The 20,128-nt window shown below is 43.9% G+C and overlaps 1 protein-coding gene across 2 annotated transcripts in view; it reads left to right on the top strand.

Annotated features, from left to right (window-relative positions):
- Prom1 (prominin 1) overlaps positions 1 to 20,128 on the top strand; it is a 97,990-nt gene that overhangs the window by 25,222 nt on the left and 52,640 nt on the right. For both annotated transcript variants that reach the window (XM_028765187.1, XM_028765188.1), the window contains exons 3-4: positions 12,517 to 12,572; positions 19,170 to 19,375. In XM_028765187.1, coding sequence (XP_028621020.1) covers positions 12,517 to 12,572; positions 19,170 to 19,375 — 262 coding nt within the window. The remainder of the gene's footprint in view (positions 1 to 12,516; positions 12,573 to 19,169; positions 19,376 to 20,128) is intronic.

Raw genomic sequence — 20,128 nt, 5'->3', positions numbered from 1 at the left:
CCCATCTCTGAATACTCAGATGTCCACACTGTCTGCAACCCAAGCTAGCCACTGTGACAAACTGAACTGGGACATAGATAGAAGAAAGTGGCTAACTCCCACTAAGCCAGAGGTAAAAAGATTTGCAAAGATGTAGAAATGGACCCTGTTCCTCTCACTTTTGCATTATGTTATATATGAAAAGTTGGATATTTGGTTTGGTGGTGTGTTTGGTGTTTTTGAGACAAAGTGTTGCTGTGCAGTGCAGACCTGCCTTGCCATCATGAGAATCCTCCTGCATCAACCCACTTGCTCCCATGCTGGCTTTACATACAAACCATGCCTAATTAGGAAGGAATTCATTATTGTTACTTTTAAATTAGAGAATGACTATTAGCAATCTCCAGTTTAATTTCAAACTTGGTCAATGTGGTGGTTTTGGGCTCCCAGGGAAGGGCACTATTAGGAGGTGTGGTCTTCCTGGAGTAGATATGGCTTTATTGGAGGAAGGGTGTCACTGTCCCTCCCTACTGCCTGTGGATCTGGAAGTAGAACTCTCAGCAGCTTCTCCAGCACCATATCTGCCAGTGTGCCACCAAGCTTTCCAGCATGATGATAATGAACTAAACCTCTGAACCAATTAAGAAAAAAAATTTTTTTTTTAACAAAAGTTGCCTTGGTCATGGCATCTCTTTACAGCAATAAAACCCCAACTAAGAGAGTAAGTATGGACAAATACAAACAGGAGCTTCTTTAGGAACCAAAACAACAATTAAATGCTTAAAGAAGTATCAGAGACCCCAAAGTGCTAGGACTTCTGGGTTGAGCAGGTTGCATATCCCAGCCTCCGGCCAAAGCTCTTCCTTTGGAGCTCAGTGCATCTAGCTGCAACCTGCAAAGCCACACTACCTACCTCCTGACTCTGTGGTGGGGATCTAGGTCTGAAAACACTGCCCCAGTATGCAAGACAAGAGACAAAGAATGAAAGCAGCACAGGAGAATTGTGTCAAATGGGCCCCAGGGTCACCAAGGGAGTTGGACTTTGCAGGCTGTGTAGAACTCATTCATGGAGGAGGCAATGATTCAAACTGTGGCCAAGACAGCAAGAAGCAAGGGCAGCCTTCTCTAGCCTTCAGGATTATTTCTGTTCCCTAGCTGGCTTCTTTCATTTCATACCTAGGTTCTGTCTCAAGCTGGGCCCAGTGAGCCCTGCACCAAAGTGCACAGGACCTTCCAAGGCTGCTGTGATGCTTCAGACTTATGCTGAGCTGAAGTGCTTTTAGATTTTGCTGGTGGGATTTATAAGTCAGCACTCTCGGACTCTTGTGGTGTTACACATCTCTGTGGACGAGCTGGAGTACTTACTCTCATTTAGTGGCACTGTCTTAACCAGGCATGGTTCAGGGGTCCCCTGCATGGCTCTAAGCTATGAAACTGCAGAGTTAACTTGTATCTTAAGTCATCTCGGATCAAAGGGAAAAGCATTATTGGTTCCTTACTGTAACCATTTTATAATGATATAATATGACGATACTCGAGTATAATGTAAAGACCCCCAAACATAGATTTGTAAACGTATGAGAGGCTAATACAGCCGTGCTTTAGGACACAAGTCTGAACAGTAATTCCCGCTGCTCAAGAAACTGAGGCAGGAGACTCACAAGTTCAAAGCCCTCTTTGTTCTACTGAGCCAATTTAAAGCTAGCCTAGGAAACTTTCAGAGACATTGTTTCAAAGTAAAACATACAAAGGGACTGGGGATATAGCTCTGTTATAGAACATCTGCCTACCATGCACAGGTTGTTTAGTGCTCAGTAATGCCCCAGCTCCCAAAAGCTAACTTCCCAGAAGTGCTGCTCTTGTGCAAAAGAGGAAGACCAAGAGTATTTTGCCCCAGACACAGGGTCAGCGTAGCCTGGTGTTATACATACTGAATCAGCGTGTCGGCAACCTTCACCACCCACTGACGCCTTCATTACTCTCTCCTTCTTTCCCTGGCTCTTCAGGGAGAGACACAGAGCATGAGCACCCAGCGGCATGCTGGTCATTTCTAGGCCTGGCCTCCATATCCTTCCACAGCCATTGTGTCTGTCCATATCCTCCATCTCTATCAAGTATGGTAGATCCACAGAATCTTCCGAACCAGCACCACAGGGAGACAAACTAGGATCCCCAGACCTCTTTCCCTGTATTTCTCTGTACATTGGACCTGAGCCGATGTACGGAAGTAAATGATTTTTTTTTTTTTACTGAGCCAGGCATAATGGCTCATGCCTGTCATCACAGCACTCGGGAGGCTGAGGCCAGAAGACTGATACTATCCAGAGCTAAGCAGTGAGTTGTATGGCTGCCTGGGCTAAAGTGTGAGACCACGTCTTTAAAGGGAGAAGAGAGATGATAACAAGATGGCTCAGTAGACAACTGTGCTTACCTCCATACCTTCAGGCATGAGTTTGATCCCTCAGAACCACATGGTAGAGGGAGGAAACCATATCCATGAGTTACTCTATGACCGCCATACGAATAATATGGTACATAAACATACTCTGTCTCTCTTTGTCTGTCTCTGTATGTCTCTGTTTCTGTCTCTGTCTGTCTGTGTCTGTTTCTGTCTGTCTCTGTCTGTCTGTCTCTCTCTCTGTCTCTCAGCACATGTAATTTTAAAAAGAACAACACCCCCAAAAATCACAAAACTTGGAGATAGTGGTAAATGGAATTACTGAGCCTTTAACTAAAACAAGCTCTACCCTGATAGCCCTTCCTTCCAGTATGCGTCTCGCCACAGTTTGAATATGATTTGTCTGCTTCCAAATCTGTGTTGAAGCTGTCTGCATTATGCAATACTAGGACATAGGACCTTTAAGAAGTGATTGGGATTCAGCTGTCAAGCACACTACCTGTGCCTGCCATGGGCCATCTTGCCTCAATTCCATACTCTTGCCAGCCTGAAGGCCAGCACCAGCTGGGGTTCCTTAACCTTGGATAAGAACCAGGAATTGAAATAAACCTATTTCCTTAATAAGCTATCCAGATCGTGATGCTGTGTTGTTAGCTCTAACTTTTCTGCAAGTTCTGACCAAGCAAAAATGAGAAAATCCTCATTTTCCAGAAGATGATATCTGCAAATGTGCCACATACAGACTCTGACACTGCCAACAGATCACAAATGTAAAAACTAAGTCTTCTAAAGTCATCTTCATTTAGGATCAGAGTCATGGAATCATAAAATAGAATGCATAAAAGAACCCATTGAAAACCATAAAAATTACCTTAAAGTGTAGTTATAAAATATTCCTTCCACCAGATTCTCATCCTTTTATCTTCAAAGCTCCAAGAAGTCTTAACCCACAGGCTCTATACATGCATAAGCTTTCTAGCTTTTCCTAATCTACAAAATGCATGTTCATAAGCAGTGTAAACCGCCGATTGAAGTATATGTGCCCTGCTGAAATATTTAACCCTTTAGATGGCAGCTGAAGCTAATGGGACTCTGATTCCATCCTTAAGAGTTACATGCAACAAGTGGTCTATAAAATAAATAAGTTATGAACACCAGCTTACAAACCCATATGGCTTTTTCTAAAGGAGCATGCAGGTTGCAATTAAGACACTGAGCCTGCTGGTGCAAACACAAGCCCCTGGGTGGCTCATGCATGGTGGCCAGCACTTCCTGCAGAGCCTCCCTGGGAGGAAAGATCTTGGACTGCAAATGTAATTCAATGTAGTTCTTTCCTGTCTTCTCACTGAAGGCCAGAGCTTGTTAGGTTCTATGTTTATGTTAATTGATGCTCTTCCTGAGTCAGAATTCTAAAATGAAAACTCTGAACAGGAAAATATCTCCTTACTTCAAACAAATCCATAAATGTCTAATTAGTTGAATGTGGGCCCATGTCTGTGCACCGCTTTCCCATCCTCCCCCACCCTGCTGGACACAGCCTCTTGGGAGGCAAAATATCCCATGTTGCTGTGTGAGACACAGCTCTGGGGGGTTGGGGATGGGAAGCGCAGTCTGAGATGTGGGGACACTGGAGCTAGTTCAGGAGTCCTTACACCTGTGTTGTGGCCCAGCCAAGGGGTTCTCTGACTTTTGGACATCCAGGCACCACTATGAGTTGCAGAAATGCCGAGAATGGAGTTGGGGCCCGAGGGATGAGGACAACATCTAGCCCTGGCTGAGGGGAAAGGGCAGCTCTGTAGGTGAAGACCTTCTGCATGTTCGCCATGGCGGAGGTAGATGAAACAGACAGTCTATGGTTCTAAACTGTTTATTGATTGTTCATGATGGAAAATGGATGCATACCTAACTGTACCCACTTCTCAGGGTGGACTCGATATTAAATACATTTGCAGGGAGGAATGCCTGGGAAGGGAAGCTTATTGGCTAAGCCCTAAGGGCCCCTAGATACCTCATTAGCATGAAGAACTCTGTTCTGGGCCTACGTGACTACAGGTCACATTTCCTTATGTGTGCCATGCGTTCCAGTCCAGGAATCCTGGAAGGGAGCAGGAGTTGTCTAAGTCTCAGGTGTGTGTCTACTGAGTCTCCCAGTCTCAACCTGTTCTGCCTTACCAAGCTTCCTGACATGGTTTTACCGTCCCATAATTCAATAGGCTGATTTTAAAAGTTTTAAAAGTCAATTCACTGCTGAAAAATCTTTGCATTTTCACTGAGTCAGTGTGGTGGTTTGAATATTCTTGCCCCAGAGAGTGTCACTATTTGGAAGTGTGGCCTTGTTGGAGTAGGTGTGTCACTGTGAGCACGGGCTTTAAGACTCTCATCCTAGCTGCCTGGAAGCCAGTCTTCTCCTAACAGCCTTTAGATGAAGATGTTGAACTATCAGCTACTCTTGCACCTCAGCTACTCCTCCCCACCTGCCTAGATGCTGCCATGCTCCCACCCCTAATGATAATGAATCTATAAGTCAGCCCCAATTAAACGTTGTCCTTACAAGAGTTGCCTTGGTCATGGTGTCTTGATAGCAGTAAAACTCTAACTAAGACAGTCAGTATGGGCTCATTAACCAAGAAGTGAGTCACACCCTACCATTTTAACTTAAGGCATGCATATATGTATGCACAGTCATTGCCCATCATGTGACACGAATTAAATCCTCTTTTGAATAAACCACTGGAAGTGAATTAAGAAGCAGCTATGAGAATATGGAGAAATCTCAGTGGATAAAGCACTTTGGATCCTTATAGGCCACATTACAAGCCAGACCCAGTAGTGTGTAATCTCAGTACTCCTATCGTGAGAAGGGAAGCACCAATGATTATTCCTAGAAACTCATAAACCAATGAGGCCGGTGTTTGCAAGTGTGAACAGCAGAGACCAACACCGGGGGCTGTCCTGTGACCTCTGTACAAGTCCCATATCACTTGGGCATGTGTGCCAGACACAGACACACAGACACGGACACACACACACACACACACACACACACACACACACACACGATAACATCTTTGGCAAAGGTAGTTTAGTGAGGCTGTGGGTGTTCATAGGAAAAAATGCTTATGAAGCATGCATAAGGTTCTGAGTTTGATCCCTAAGCCCTAAAAGAGTAAGTATAAAAATAAAGGCAGACTTATGGCCACCCTCCCAACCTCAAACCATACAGACAAAGGAGCTAAGCATGACCTTGGAGGTTCACAGAACTGCTGTGCCCAAACAGTGTGGGAGCTTCAGGAACATTCCCAAGTCATGCTTGAGAATCAAGGGACAGATTCATTTGATTCAGACTTGAGAGAATCACGCTTTTATAGAACCCTGCACTCTTCTACCTTAATCTCCAAACACTGTGAAGAATTGCTTGTACCCATCTGGTTTTATCTTCGTGAATGTGTTTGTTTGTATGTATGTATGTATGTATGTATGTATGTATGTATCTATGTATCTATGTATCTATGTATGAATGTACATAAACTGTGCAAGCAGCACCCATATTAGCCGAAAAAAGGTCATCCCCTGGAATTGCACTTAGAGATGGTTGTAAGCTGCCAGTTAAGTGCTGGGAAGTAAATGAGGGTCCTCTGGAAGGCAGCCAGGTGCTTTTAACAGCTGGTCTCTGGACAATGTGATTTCTCTGTGCCAAGCCAGGTCTCAGGCAGTGCAGGGGTGGGAGTCAACACTCAACTCTGAAGTGAGTGGAATTTGATGACGATGTTTCTCTCCGAGGGGCCCTGATTTCCAAGGCTTCTGAGAAGATTTCTATTGGAAGTGACAGGGCTAAGGAAATGTGTTGCTGGAAGTGTCAAGTGTTATTGTGAGAAGTGGTGGAATGTCGATCTCATCTTCCAGCAGTTCTGATAGGTTAAATATGTCTGCCTTCGTTTATCGTGATGTATGTGTCTGCTACTGAACTCCTGGTTCCTATGGCTGGTATGACTAAAGTGAGCCCGTCTAAATCCCTGCTGCAGCCCTGCTAGAATTTGCAGTTTTGTGGAAGAGAAAGGAGACCAATCAAATCCCAACATCAACCTAGCTAAACCTCTGCTTTGCTTCTTAGTAAAGAGACTGATGCTCCAGACATTTAGAAGCTAAGTCAGCTTTATCAGACTTATCAAGTGTTTGCTCCCACTTTTGAGTTCATGGTCAAATTGGTCAGGGTGTGCCTCATTCCCTTTTCTTTAAAATACAGTGGAGTACAGCAAGGCATGCCTGTGGTCCTGACTCCTAGGAGGCTGAGGAAGAAATAGTAGTTCAGCTAAGGAATTTTAAGCAGTTTGAATAATGGGGATGGAACAGGAGAATGAGGGTACGTCAACAACTCCTGATTATTTTTCTCCTCTTGTCATATTTAGTTCTGCTCCTTTAATTTAATTCTCCACATTTAATTTCTCCCGTGACCATATTTAATTCTTCTTTCACTGGCTGGAGTGCTTCTCCATGCACACTGGCTTTTTTTTTTTTTTCTGCATTAGCCAAGATGTTCACATGCTCTCTGGATGAATACCTTACTTACTCTTGCTGGAATAAAATACCACGATCAAAAACAAGTTGAGGAGAAAAGGGTTTATTTTGCTTACATATCCTGATTACAGTGCATAGAGGAAAGCCAAGGCAGGAACTCAAACTAGGCAAGAACCTGGAGGCAGGAGCTGATTCAGAGGCCACAGAGGAGTGCTGCTTACTGGCTTGCTCCCCATGGCTTGCTGAGCCAGCTTTTTTACAGAACCCAGAACCGCCAGTTTAGAGGTAGTACTTAGTCCCACTCTCCTCATCAGTCACTAATTAAGAAAATGCCCTACAGACTTGCTTATCTACAGACACATCTGTGGAGGTATTTTGCTGGCTGAGGTTCCCTCCTCTCAGATGATTCTAGCTTATGTCAAGTTGACTTTAAACTAGCCAGTACAATGAACAATGAAGACAAATAGTTACAGAGTTTTGCTTGTGAAATTATCTGGGACAAATCTGGCGCTTTTAGCTTCTGCCAGCCATGTGTTCACACCAATTCATTCACTGTTCCTGGACCCACTCTGCATGCAGTCTGACCCAAGCCAGGTTGTTACTTCAGGCTACCCTCCTGTCTCCTGGAGCTGGGAATCCTTAACAAGGCGACCTCTCGGATAAGCACAAAGGACTGAGAGACCTCTGTGATTTCTGAAAGAGCTGCAGGGGAGCTGGCGCCTCTTTCCTGTTACTGTCTGGGGCTCCAGCATGGCAGCCCATGGTGAGTCCAGGTCGAGGAAGTTAAAGACCACTGTGAATGTTTCCATGGGTTCCCATGTGTGTGCATCTCCCTCTGAAACATCCCCGGAGAGGATGAATCCACCTCTAGCCTTTGCTTCTGCTCTTCATGGAGAAAAAAAATTATCTGGCGGACCTTTGAAAGACATCTGTTTCCAGTTACGTGTTTGATCTGCACCGGAGACCACATGATGCTAGGGCTGTGGGGCTGTGTGTGGATCAAGGAAATCCATTTTGCTATACGCAACTAAGGCTTGGAAGTGACACTGGCTCCTGGAAACAGTGTGTCATGGTGGGAGAAGAGTGGAGGGTCTGTACATACTTCAGGTCATGTGAAAAAAATACTTTAAGTTTTTTAATATTTAAAATAATTTTATTGGCATATTCTTCCATATCCAGTCCAACTTCAGACTGAGAACAAAATAACATAATTCCTGACAAGATATGGTTAAAATTCTGGTTCCTGTACATGTAAAATCATATTTTACTGGATCTGTGCAGGATAAATGATCTGGAGCCATCTTCACGGTATCTCACCATGAAGTATGCCATTTGCCATGAAATTTAAGCAAGTGCCAATGATACCCACAGCTGTGCTGAGTAAGGGCTGTTTATGCTCTTTAAATCAGTCCATATGTAGAAGGAAGGGAAGAGAAGGAGAGAGAGAAGGAAAGAGAGAGGAATATTTTAACCATACATCATTCCTCTTGAAATGTTCTGAGGATTGCAAACACCTGTCCTTGTGTGCTTAAGTCCCTGTCCTAAGGGATTAACTGCTTCAATTCAAATTCCCTGGGAGGTCTTAGAGGACAGGGAGGGACAAAGGGGTATACCTTGCTGTGCATCTCCAACCACCTACTAAGCTAAGTGCTTCAGGCAGATTTGCAGGAGAAGCAGAGCCTGGGACATGGAATGATCCAGAGCAGGCTTCTAGCTCTGCCTCCAGCAATACTAACAGGCTATAGACTGGTTGGAATGTGTGTCAAAGAACAGACACTCCCCAGGCTCCACTTCTTGAGACTCACTGCTACCACCGTATGACTGTTACCAGAAAGATCCTAAGTGACAGCAGTGACAACAGTTGTATCTCAGAATCCTCCTGGTAACCTTTCAGATGACTCTGAGGCTCCGCTTGGCTGGAGAGGAAGTTGTCTGTGATACTGAGTGAACTGTTGCTGGGGATCCAAACTCACACTCAGAGTGGTTCTAGTTCTGACACCCACTGCTCTTTCTACTGTGCATCCTGCCCGGATCCCAACTCTCTGTTCTAACGTTACCACGCAGTGCATGTGGAAGGATTCAGGCCCTTCACTTGAATTCTGTGTTTCAGTTTTATCTGAGGAAAAGGAAGTGATAGTTTACCTTGCTGGGTTACGCTGAGCCACATGCACAACATGTGTACAGCATCTGAATGGTATCTCCAGAGCTGGTGGTAGTGGTGATGGCTGTAGCAGCTGTCCAGGGTTCCAGACCGCTCTCTGAGCTTTACAGTCTAAAGTAACTATTGTATTGTCAACTGTCTGTTCACAACTGGTCAGAGCCTGAGACTGGGGAGGGATGGATTTGGGCATTAGCTCTGGTTCTTCTCATTTACAGATTCCATTAGAATGCTGAGTCTGTCATCTCCCCTTTCTGCCTACAAGCTTCTCACACAGTCAATGATATGGTCCAACCTCATTCTCAAAAATGTTTAATCGGCCTGAGTGTTCAAATCTTATACTAGGTACTAAGGCCATCATATTCCATAAAACAAACAAACAAACAAACAAACAAAAAAACTAAGGTTTTCAGAAGGGCCAGCTGTATTGCTCACCAGTAAAGGCCTTACCACCAAGTCTGATTACCTGAGTCCAATTCCCATGGCCTACACAGTGGAAGGCAGGAACCACTTCCCAAGAAGGAAGTTGTCTTCTGACCTCCATTTGTGTGTGTGTGAGCACCTAAGGCCTTACTGTCCTTGGAATTTACCTGTGGAGAAAGACCTATGGAGGTGAGTGGAGGTAGGCTGGCATCCCTGACAGGAACAAAGAGAAAAGCAGGTAAAAAAGCTGAGCTTTAGCATTCTCTTCCTGTGCTTCCTGATCTGTCAGAGTGTGAGCAAGCAGTCGCATGTGGCCACTGGCAGGACTGGGTTCCTCCAGCTTGCCTTCCTGCCATGGCAGTAAGGCTGAACTCTAAGCCAAAAGAAACATCTCTTTCCTTACACTGCTGATGTCAGGGAGTCTGTCCCAGGCAAGAGAGAAGTGGCAAGCATACTCCTCCACACTTGCTTTCAGCACTGGGGTAGCCAGGAAGGTGAGTCTCCTGGTTTGTCAGGCTCAAAATGTCTGACGGCATTTTATGATCTCCTTCCTGGCTTGCTGGCTTCAAGGTAAAGAAGGGACCAGTCCAGAAGTAACTGAGAAAACATGGCTGTGAAAATTAATACCAAAATGGTGGCACTCCCTGAGAGCCCAAAACCATCACACTGACCAAGTTTGAAATTAAACTGGAGATTGCTAACAGTCATTCTCTAATTAATTTAAAAGTAACAATAATGAATTCCTTCCTAATTAGGCATGGTTTGTATGTAAAGCCAGCATGTGAATGAGTGGTTCGATGCAGGAGGATTCTCATGATGGCAAGGCAGGTCTGCACTGCACAGCAACACTTTGTCTCCAAAACACCAAACCAACCACCAAACCAAATATCCAACTTTTCATATATAACATAATGCAAAAGTGAGAGAGGAACAGGGTCCATTTCTACATCTTTGCAAATCTTTTTACCTCTGGCTTAGTGGGAGTCAGCCACTTTCTTCTATCTATGTCCCAGTTCAGTTTGTCACAGTGGCTAGCTTGGGTTGCAGACGGTGTGGACATCTGAGTATTCAGAGATGGGTAATGAAAGAGTCTCTCAGTCATTTCCGTAACTCTGGGCTGTTCTCTTTGATATTACCCAAACTGGGTAATTGCTCATCCTTTAAGGCTATTTTTTTGTTCTTTTTATTTTAGTTTTGAGGCAGTATTTCTCTGTGTAGCTTTGGCTGTCCTGGAACTTGCTCTGTAGACCAGGCTGGTCTGGAACTCAGAGATCTGCCTGCCTCTCTCTGCCTCCCAATTCCTGGCATTAAAAGCCTGCGTGGCTGCCACCACCACCACCACCACCACCACCACCACCACCATCACCACCACCACCACCACCACCACCACCACCACCACCACCATCACCACCTGGCTTTTAAGTCTGTTCTCAATATGGGATGTGAATGAACTTTTCCTGCTTTGAAGTATTAAAGTGTCCTGTTTTATATTATGCATGAATATGTAAATGTACATGCAAGTGTGTCTGTGCACTGTTCGTGTTCCCGTGGATGCCTCCACTTACTGACACGGAGGCACTGGATCCCTGGAACTGGAGCAATCGATAGCTGGAAGCACCCTAGTAGGTGCTGAGAACTGAACAAAGTTCCACTGTAGAAGCAGCCGGTGCTCTTACCTGCTGAGCCATCTCTCCAGTCTCACGTTTCATTTTTAATATATCCTCTAGTCATAACAGGCAAGCTTATGAATGAATGGAGTTTTGCAAAATTCTAATTTTGGCTTCAAAGCTTCATTTAATCATTGGTAATAGGTGTTGTCCTTGGCTTTTTTCAAGCTGCAGGCTATATACCTGAAATTTAGGAAAAATATCTACCAGACACCTAAATCAGAGTAAATGGTTTGTCCTTCAGTCTTTCTTTCAGCAAAAAATGGTATTCCGTGAAAATATGTGGCTAGTTTAGCTTATGGATAACTACTGGTATAGTGTTCTGCTTTGTTTATTTCTCAAGGCTTTGTACCATGATAATGTGGTGTGCAGACTCACCATTTTCTTCTACAGAATAATGAAAGGATACTTGTGGGGATGGTATGCCATGGAACTGGGAAAAGCTGATCAGGAGCCAGGAGTGGGGTCAAATCATGTCTAACCTCCAAAATCTCAACTGGAGAGTGGTAGGAGTAAAGACCACTCCCTCCTCTGTCCAGAGCCTCCATGTTCTGGGTCTCTCCCCTTTATCCCCACTGAAGGAAGTCATGTAGTCACAGCGAGATTAAACTTGCTCTCTCCTTATCAGGTCATGTCCAGCAAGCACCTGGAATTCTTCTTTATATGAATAAGGCATTTCCAGCACCTAGCCCCAGCCAATGATGTATATTCCCCAGCTGCCTGCCTAGAAGTGTGTTTCTTGCCATGCTCACCATTTGCCTGGTCTCCATCCTTGATTGAAGGGGTGTAGCAAAATGGTAGGATAGGTACACAGTACGGACAAGGTCTGGGGCTCTGTCCATCAGTAGCACACAGTGGAGGTCAGAGGACAACTTACAGGGATCAGTTCCACAGGCTCTGGAGATGACATTTGGGTCTCTTGTGGGTAGCAAGTGCCCTTACCCACAGAACTATTCTGCCAGCCCTGAAGTCATTAGTTTTCTTTGTAACCAGAGATGCAACTTATTTCCAACATTTGCAATATTTACAAATGAGTCTTCAAAGCCAACCAGGAGTTATTAACGTGAGAACTCCCTCCTCCTCCGTGTAAGCAGTGTATGAAAACTCTGAAATGTCATGGGAAATATTTACTTTTCCATCCATGCTCATTTGGGAGCATGTTCAAATAAATGTTTAAAAAACCTAGCAATTTCACTGTAAAGTTAGGCTTGTTAGCTTAATTGCGTACCTAACTTAGGAACTGGACTACTATTATAAGGATGTTATCTCTACCTGAAGTAATTTATAAGTACCTAATAGGCCTTATGTATATGCATTGTATACTTTTACTGAAAAAATACTTTTTTCTACTTTGTGATTTTTTTTTTTTGTTACAGATTTGATCAGAAAACTCATACAGAAGAAGTTTGACATCTCAGTTGATTCCAAGGAGGTAACCTTTTGCTTTTGTTATTAAGAATAGCAAATAGGAGAAAGAACATGTCTGATATGAACACAAGCCTTTAAACAACCATTTTTTTTTACCTGTAATTTGGTAACTTTTTTGACTAAGAATTTTTATGGAATATTGTCATATTTTCTAAACCTCATTTTAGTGGCAGCAGAAATTTCAAAATTGGTTGTTGCGGGGAAAGAAGTTACATGTCATTTTAAAATTTCCTGAAAAGAAATACTAAATTTTGTTTGTTTGTGTTTTAGCTAAGGGAGGGAAACTCTATAAGCAGAAATGTTTGAGACTCCTTAGAAGCCAGAACCAATGCCAGGGAGGTTCGAAAATTCTGTGCTACACAGCAACTTCCCATCTGTGTTCATTGCTGGGTTTGTGGAGCACCTGCCTAGGTGTGCATACTTGGTTGGAATTAAAGCAATGGCAGAGATAAACAAGGTTGGTCTTGGACAAGCAAGGGCAGGGCCTTATGGGGTCAGTGCAGAGGGTGATAAGAAAATCCATAGGTATGAAGCAATACCCAGAGCAACAGAGGGAAGGAAGTCACTCTGAGCAGAAGCTCTGACTACAAGTAGTGACCTCTGCAGAAGTGGAGAGGACCGGGGATGGGTGGTAGGGGATGCTCTGGGAGTGCTGGCGGCCAGGTGAGAGGAGATCAGGTGTGGAAAAGGTGAATAGTTGGTCCAGAGAGGAAGAAGTGACCCAAGCTGGATAATAATAGGAGGTGAGTGGCCAGGGTTTTCAGAGAGCTTTAAAGGGTCTTGCTGATGTCTGCCCAGCCCACCAGGCACTGCTGATCCTCTATTTACTTCTGGGACCCAAACTAAGAAAGTTCCTTTGATTTTGGTTAGTTGTGAGTAGAAGACCCTGAAAACACATGGATCTTTGTGTGTTGAATGTCGAGTGTTAAAAACCAGGGAAATGTGTTTGTCATAGTCTCAGCCCCCAGTGAAGTCAGTAGGACATGTTGCTGTTTCCTATTTTGCTCTGAGGATGGTGTCCAGGGGGACAAAGAGATAGACAGCACAGGTCTGAATGTGAATGCCCACTCCCCCAAAGGCTAATGAGTCCAGATCTTGGAGTTAGAAATGGCTTCATCAGCACCTCAGATTCTAATGGGCAACACAAGGAAAGGGTGACTATAAAGTCAAAGAGGGAAACTGTTGTGGCCGGCAGCCAGGCCAACTGTGGGACTGTTGAAGAGGGAACCACGTTACCCTCTGTTCACTACCCTCCTAGAACTCTAAAGAGCATTCATTAGCCTTCAGTATTCTCACTTCATTTTATCACCAAAGCATTGCTCAGATTGGCTCACATCTCTGGGCAAAATACAATGACGGTTGCTTTCCATGTATCTGGAAAACATTAGCATGCCTGGCTAATCTGACAGCCCAAACGGCAAGGGTTCTTCTGGGAGTGGGTAGAAATGGGAACATCACCTCACTTGGATCTGTCTGAAGACTCCAAGATGACAGAGGGGCCTGGAAGTTGTCCAGCTACCTGTTCAATATGTCTTCAGAGGGAGAAGGTACACCCCTAGCCTGAATTCACATCCTATTTTCCATGAGGAAAGCCCAACCCAGGGATCTTTAAGGGTACTTAGAAGACAGTACACTGCAGAAATTATTGGGTTTTACTACCTGCAGTAAGCTCAAGCCTGTAACCTTCACGAGTACCAGCTCATCCCCATCACGACAAAGCACTGACAGCAGAGTAACCATTATGTCCCTGGCTACCATTTCCTCTTTAGTTTTTGCAAAAGCCTCATCAGGTACATTTTCTGCTTATTCTGCTCATAAGGGAACCGAGCTTCAGCATGGCATTAGTAGCGATACTGTGGATGTTCCCTAAAGTTTTTGATATTGTTCTTCAGGGCTGGCTACTGGTATTTTTAACAGATCCCTAAGTGGTTATAATAGACAACTGAGTAGAGAATCATAGGATACCAAGGTGCAGAATCATGATTTTAACTGCTGTGTAACACAGAAATAAATTTATCCCGTATGACAACTCATTTGGAAAAAGATCAGTGGAAATTCACCCACCCAAGTCTATGGAGGTGTTTATTGTACCATGTCAAATATACCAGACAGGCTGATTGTTGGGTTAGAGGAGTTACAAAAGAATTAGCAGTTCGTTATACCTTATAAGTAGAGTGACCTTTCTAGATCCAGTATGACCAGCCACAATACCGACTGAGGACAGATTTCCCCAAATTACTCAGTTGTAATCTTCACATGAGAGCTTTCTTAAAATACAGATACCTGGCCTTCCCCAGACCTGGACTCATATTCTGTAAGGGAAGAGGAGCTTGGTAATCAGTTACAATGGGAGGTCCTTAGGGTTGGTAGATGTGGGAATCAAGGTTGTGAGTGGTATCAAGCTTGGGGACTCACCCAGGAAGACAGAATGGGACTTGTCAAGGTGGCTCTTGGGGACATGTATATCTGAAATGTTCCCAACCCTCAACATTTTCAGTGTTTCTGTTAAAAAATTATTAGACTCACAAGCATTGTTCTTTCAAAGGTTTGAGGATCTGCCCCAGGTAAGAAACATTTTGTACATGTTCAAATGTCCAAGCCAGAAAACTTCAAAACAGTGACATGGAAAATGACACAGCCACCTAGGTTTATTTTGCTCCAGAGGGCATTCAGAAATAGTGATAGCATGACTGGAGGGATGGCTTAGTGGTTAAGAACACTGGCTGTTCTTCCAGATGTCCTGAGCTCAATTCTTAGCAACCACATGGGATATATAATCTGATCTGATGCCTTCTTCTGGCATGCAGGTGTCCATGCAGATAGGGCACTCACATACATAAAATAAATAAATAAATCTTTGGGCTGGAGAGTTGACTCAGTGGTTAAGAGCTCTGACTGCTTTTCCAGAGATCTCCAGTTCAGTTCTCAGCAATCACATGGTGGAATGTGGCTCACAGCTATCTATAATGTGACATGATGCTCTCTTGTGGCATGCAAGTGTATATGCAGATAGAATACTCATACACATAAAATAAATCTTAAAAAAACAACAACAACAACAAAAGGAGAAGCAATTTTCTCCCCCCTCACACAGCTGACCAAAAGGGATAGTCTCATAAATTGAGCAAATTTAGCTTATCGAAAAATTACATTGAGATCTGCTTTATTTTTCTCTCCTTATTGTGGTTTGGTTCATTTTCCTCACTGACTGACTGGTCTCCATCTCTGGACCATGCTGAGGAATCTCTGGTCTTGCGTTGTGGCTTTTGTCCCATTAGCACATCAGTTGACTTAGTTTTGACTGGGTAAGTATTGCGTGTGGGGCTTGCTGTCTTGGAGTTGATATGACAGGAGATAGCAATACGTCAGCCAGGTCTTCTAAGTGAGAACATTATCTCTAATGGCCAGTTCAGGGATACCGGGTCATATGCAATAGATATACAATGCACAGACTTTCTGGAGGAGGTAGCGTCTCTTCTGAGACTTGAGTTTCATCTAGTGAGTGATGGATGAGCTGAGTCGGGAGGCAACCTGGAAAGTCAGAGTGAGGAGGGAAGAGAGAAAATGGTTTGCCAGAATGACAACAACCAACTAAGAATGGCCAAGAAAAATGAGTAGGTCAAGACCAGATTGGCTAGTAAAGGTCTATGCTAGGAAGTTTGCATTAGAAATGGTGGAACTTCATTGGATGCTGTTAAACAAGGGAAGGACACTTCCAAATTTCATTCTAGGGGAGACATTTTGGAAGAGTTGTCTTTGCTTCTTGTTACTGCTTCATGAAGATCATATAGCAAGCATGTTAGCATCTGTAACTGCCCTGTGATTCCTTTTTCCCTAACTGATGATCATGCTGACTTTGAACCTTTCAAACACCCAAATGTGAATCCCAAAACTTGACTCTAAAACATTGATTCTCAATATGCACTTAACAATCTCTATTCCGTTCTCATGTTGATCCCTCTACCTTGATATTTTACAATGTGGTCTGGTTACGGTGACTGACTCATGTGACTCTTCTGTTTTGTTTTGATGCATGCTGCCTCTGCTACACACAAACTCCTCAACTGCTTTGATTTCCACAGCCAGAAAACATAGTCTTGGCTCTGAAGGTAAACTGTGCTTGCTCTGTGTTCCATGTCACTGTCTGTCTTAGGTCAATGGCTAGTGTTGTCTCTGTTGGCACTTTCTGTTCTTCCCTGGTGATTCCCCTGTGATGGTGTTTCAGTTTGTTTTGTTTATGCTATCTCTGTGATGTGTGAGGCCCTAAGTTCAATTCTGCACTATGGCAGGGTGGGAGGAAGAGAAAGGAAATCATACAGCCTCATTCCTGACCCTTTCTGATACTTAGTCGATAACGTCGGGAAGGTTGTATAGAACTCCTAAACTTCTGTTATTGTTGCTGAAATGAAAAGTAATGCACTATGGACATTTTAACACATCTTCTCTCCTGGGTTTGAGTTTATTGCTTTCTGTGGTTCAGAAAGTCTTTAAAGATTCCTTTGAAATATTAAATAATTTTGTTTGCTGAGAAACAGGAGCAAAATCTGTAAGTATGTGAAACTTTGGAGTGCCTGGGTTGGGTTTCTTAGTTGGCCAATGATATTAGTTCTCAAGGAAATGCTAAAGAGTCAGTTAGTAATGAGTGTTCATGTTTAGGAGAAAGAAGCTACACACACACACACAGACACACACACACACACACACACACACAGACACACACACACACACACACACACCCTCGGATGAACTCAGAGCAGCTGCCTTGCTTGTTTCACATTTTTACCGTAATATTGAAGTGAACATATTCAAGTGTCAGCTGCACCCGATTCTTATGTGAGTACTTGTCTATAGCTAATTGCTATCAATTGAACATTGATCCTGGGCATCTGTTTTCGCTTTGAATTTGTGACCGTTAATCCCTTGTTCCTATGAGACTCATCACAGCACCCCAGTAGGGCTGCTGTCTGTGCATCAGACCAGTTAAGCCAAGAGACGGGCACTGAGGCAACAAGGGAGGCAGCTGAGGAGAGCCAGCTAGCTGGGAGGATGGCAGGTTTGCCACCAAGCTCATGCTGCTGGACACTGACAGGTGACGACAGAGATGGTGGGTGGGGTAGGAGATTGCACACTGGGGGAGGGGTGGCTGCTCACATCATGTAGCCAGAGGGCTCACATGATCACATCCCTGTATCAGGAGATGCTTTTTAGCTCTGCAGATTTGAGGACAGAAGTCATTCTTTTCTTCAGCAGATTTTGTCACTGCCGTGTTCCACTGTGGACAGGCTACTGGGAGTGGTGGCCTTGAGCTCCCTTTTTGATTGCCTCACTCATGGTAGTGAAAAAAAAAAAAAAACAGACATCATTCAATTGTAGAAAGATAAAGTGAGTTGGTTAAACAAGTTGGATGTGAGATCAGGTCTCAGTGCACACCTACAGGAGCAAGGCTCATATATTGTCCGACTCTTCATCTTAGTGCCTACATCATCCATTATATCATCCACTGCTATCTTGCTTGTTCACTAATCATTAAGTGTCATCCTGTGATTTTGGGGGGACCATTCTAGTTGGTAGAGTACTTGCCTAGATCTCATGGATTTCTGAGTTCCATCCTCAGTACCACATAAGCTAAGCATGGAGACATACGTGCTGCAACTGAAGTATCCAGGAGATGTAGGCAGGAGGATCACTCTTTACTACTGAGACCAGCCTGGGATATAGGGAACTCTGTCTCAAAAACAAAAGACAGTATCAGGGAGTGAGCAAGCAAACAAGAGAAACGTGAGCGACTCTGTGCGTGGGCTGGAGTGAAGGGTCATTTCATTTTCCAGAGCATTGTTTCATGTACTCTGGGACCAAGCTAGTAAGGAGAATGAAAATATATTAAAGTCTATCTAATGATTGTCAATGGAAGTTGTGCTGGATCCTGGAACTCAGGACAAGTGTGGACATGGCTGCCAAGCCCGGTAATCACCAGGTCTGCCTCTTGGATCCCATAGAAAACTCCACTTGCTATTGCCTGGTGATTGCCTAGGTACCTCCTCTTTAATCGCACGTTATCTCTAGTTCTCACAGTGACCTGATAAGAGCTAGACTGTTATTCCCAGTCTCTGCACAGAAAAGGTAAAAGCCTTGTGCTTGAGTCACTCAGAATGTCTAGACTTCATTCAACGTTTAGATGCTTTTAGAAACATGGAGTCTGTCACTAATAAATCCCATCCAACATGGTTCAAGTCTTTCATAATCTCTGCTTGTTCTGTCTTCTTGGTGTAAAGCATCCTGTGTGTGTATTACTTTCTATTATTTCTGTGTGTGTATTACTTTTTTAAAAGTCATCTGGAAAACAAAATGCCCTTGGAATTGAAAGTAAGTAAACCATTTTCCACTTGACCTTGCTCTTAGGTAACTTCCAGGCAATTGAAAGGAATATTAAACTCTTGGCCAGCATTTTGGTAATTCAGTACCCTACTTCCTTCAACAGAGAGCTTCTAAATGGAAAAAATCCGAAAATGAGTGTATACTGAGGAACTCACAGTAGCGAGCCCCTGTGGAATGTTCTTCCTGTTCTGTGTGACATATGCTGTGCCTTTCCTTTGCTTTACAGGCTGCCTTCTATGAGATCGGAGTTCTTGTCTGCGCCATCCTGGGACTGCTGTTCATTATCCTCATGCCTCTGGTGGGCTTCTTCTTTTGTATGTGCCGTTGCTGCAACAAATGCGGCGGAGAGATGCACCAGCGGCAGAAGCAGAATGAGCCATGCCGGAGGAAGTGCTTAGGCATCTCCCTCTTGGTGATTTGTCTGCTCATGAGGCAAGTCAAGACTCGGACTGCAGCTATTAGCGTGCTGCAGGGAGATGGGGAAAATGTCTGCTTTTATCCATGAGTTTGTTTTATTTCCTCCTCCTCTTCCATCTCCTCTTCCTTCCTTTTCTTCTGGAGTTTATTTTATTTCCTCCTCCTCTTTCGTCTCCTCTTCCTTCCCTTTCTTCTTTTGTCTTTTTTCTCTCTCTTCCTCCTGTATCTTTTTTCTTCTTTCATTTTCTTCTGTCCAGAGTTCACAATGTAGATCTGGCTATCCTAGAACTCACTATATAGACCAGTCTGGCCTGGAACTCACAGTGAGAGTTCACAGGTGCCTCTGCCTCCCAACTTGTTGGAAATAAAGGCATGCATCACTACACCCAGCCTTTTTTTTTTTTTTTTTTTTTTGAGACAGGTTCCCCACTATAGAGTTTAGGTAGACTTTGAACTTAGTAAGGACTGTAAAAGTCCCAGCTGAGCCTGAACATCTAATAATGCCTACTTTGGCTTCCAAGTCCTGGGATTACAGGCATGTCCCAGCACACACAGCTGAATCCACGAGTTTAAAGAGAAACAAAACAGAAAGGGAGAACGGAAACAACTCTCAAAGCTGCCATTGCCAGCTAGATGATAGCATAGTCTGACAGCTGCCCTGCCTTACTCTGTGAGTGGGCCTTTTGGCAGCTTTTCCTCTTATAGATGTCCTGATAAATTGTGTGTGTGTGTGTGTGTGTGTGTGTGTGTGTGTGTGTGTGTGTGTGT

The sequence above is a fragment of the Grammomys surdaster genome, unplaced genomic scaffold (assembly GCF_004785775.1).
Source record: "Grammomys surdaster isolate TR1022 unplaced genomic scaffold, NIH_TR_1.0 150, whole genome shotgun sequence".
Lineage (NCBI taxonomy): Eukaryota > Metazoa > Chordata > Mammalia > Rodentia > Muridae > Grammomys > Grammomys surdaster.
The sequence above is the reverse complement of the archived record's forward strand: the minus strand, read 5'-3'. Positions and strand labels throughout refer to the sequence as shown.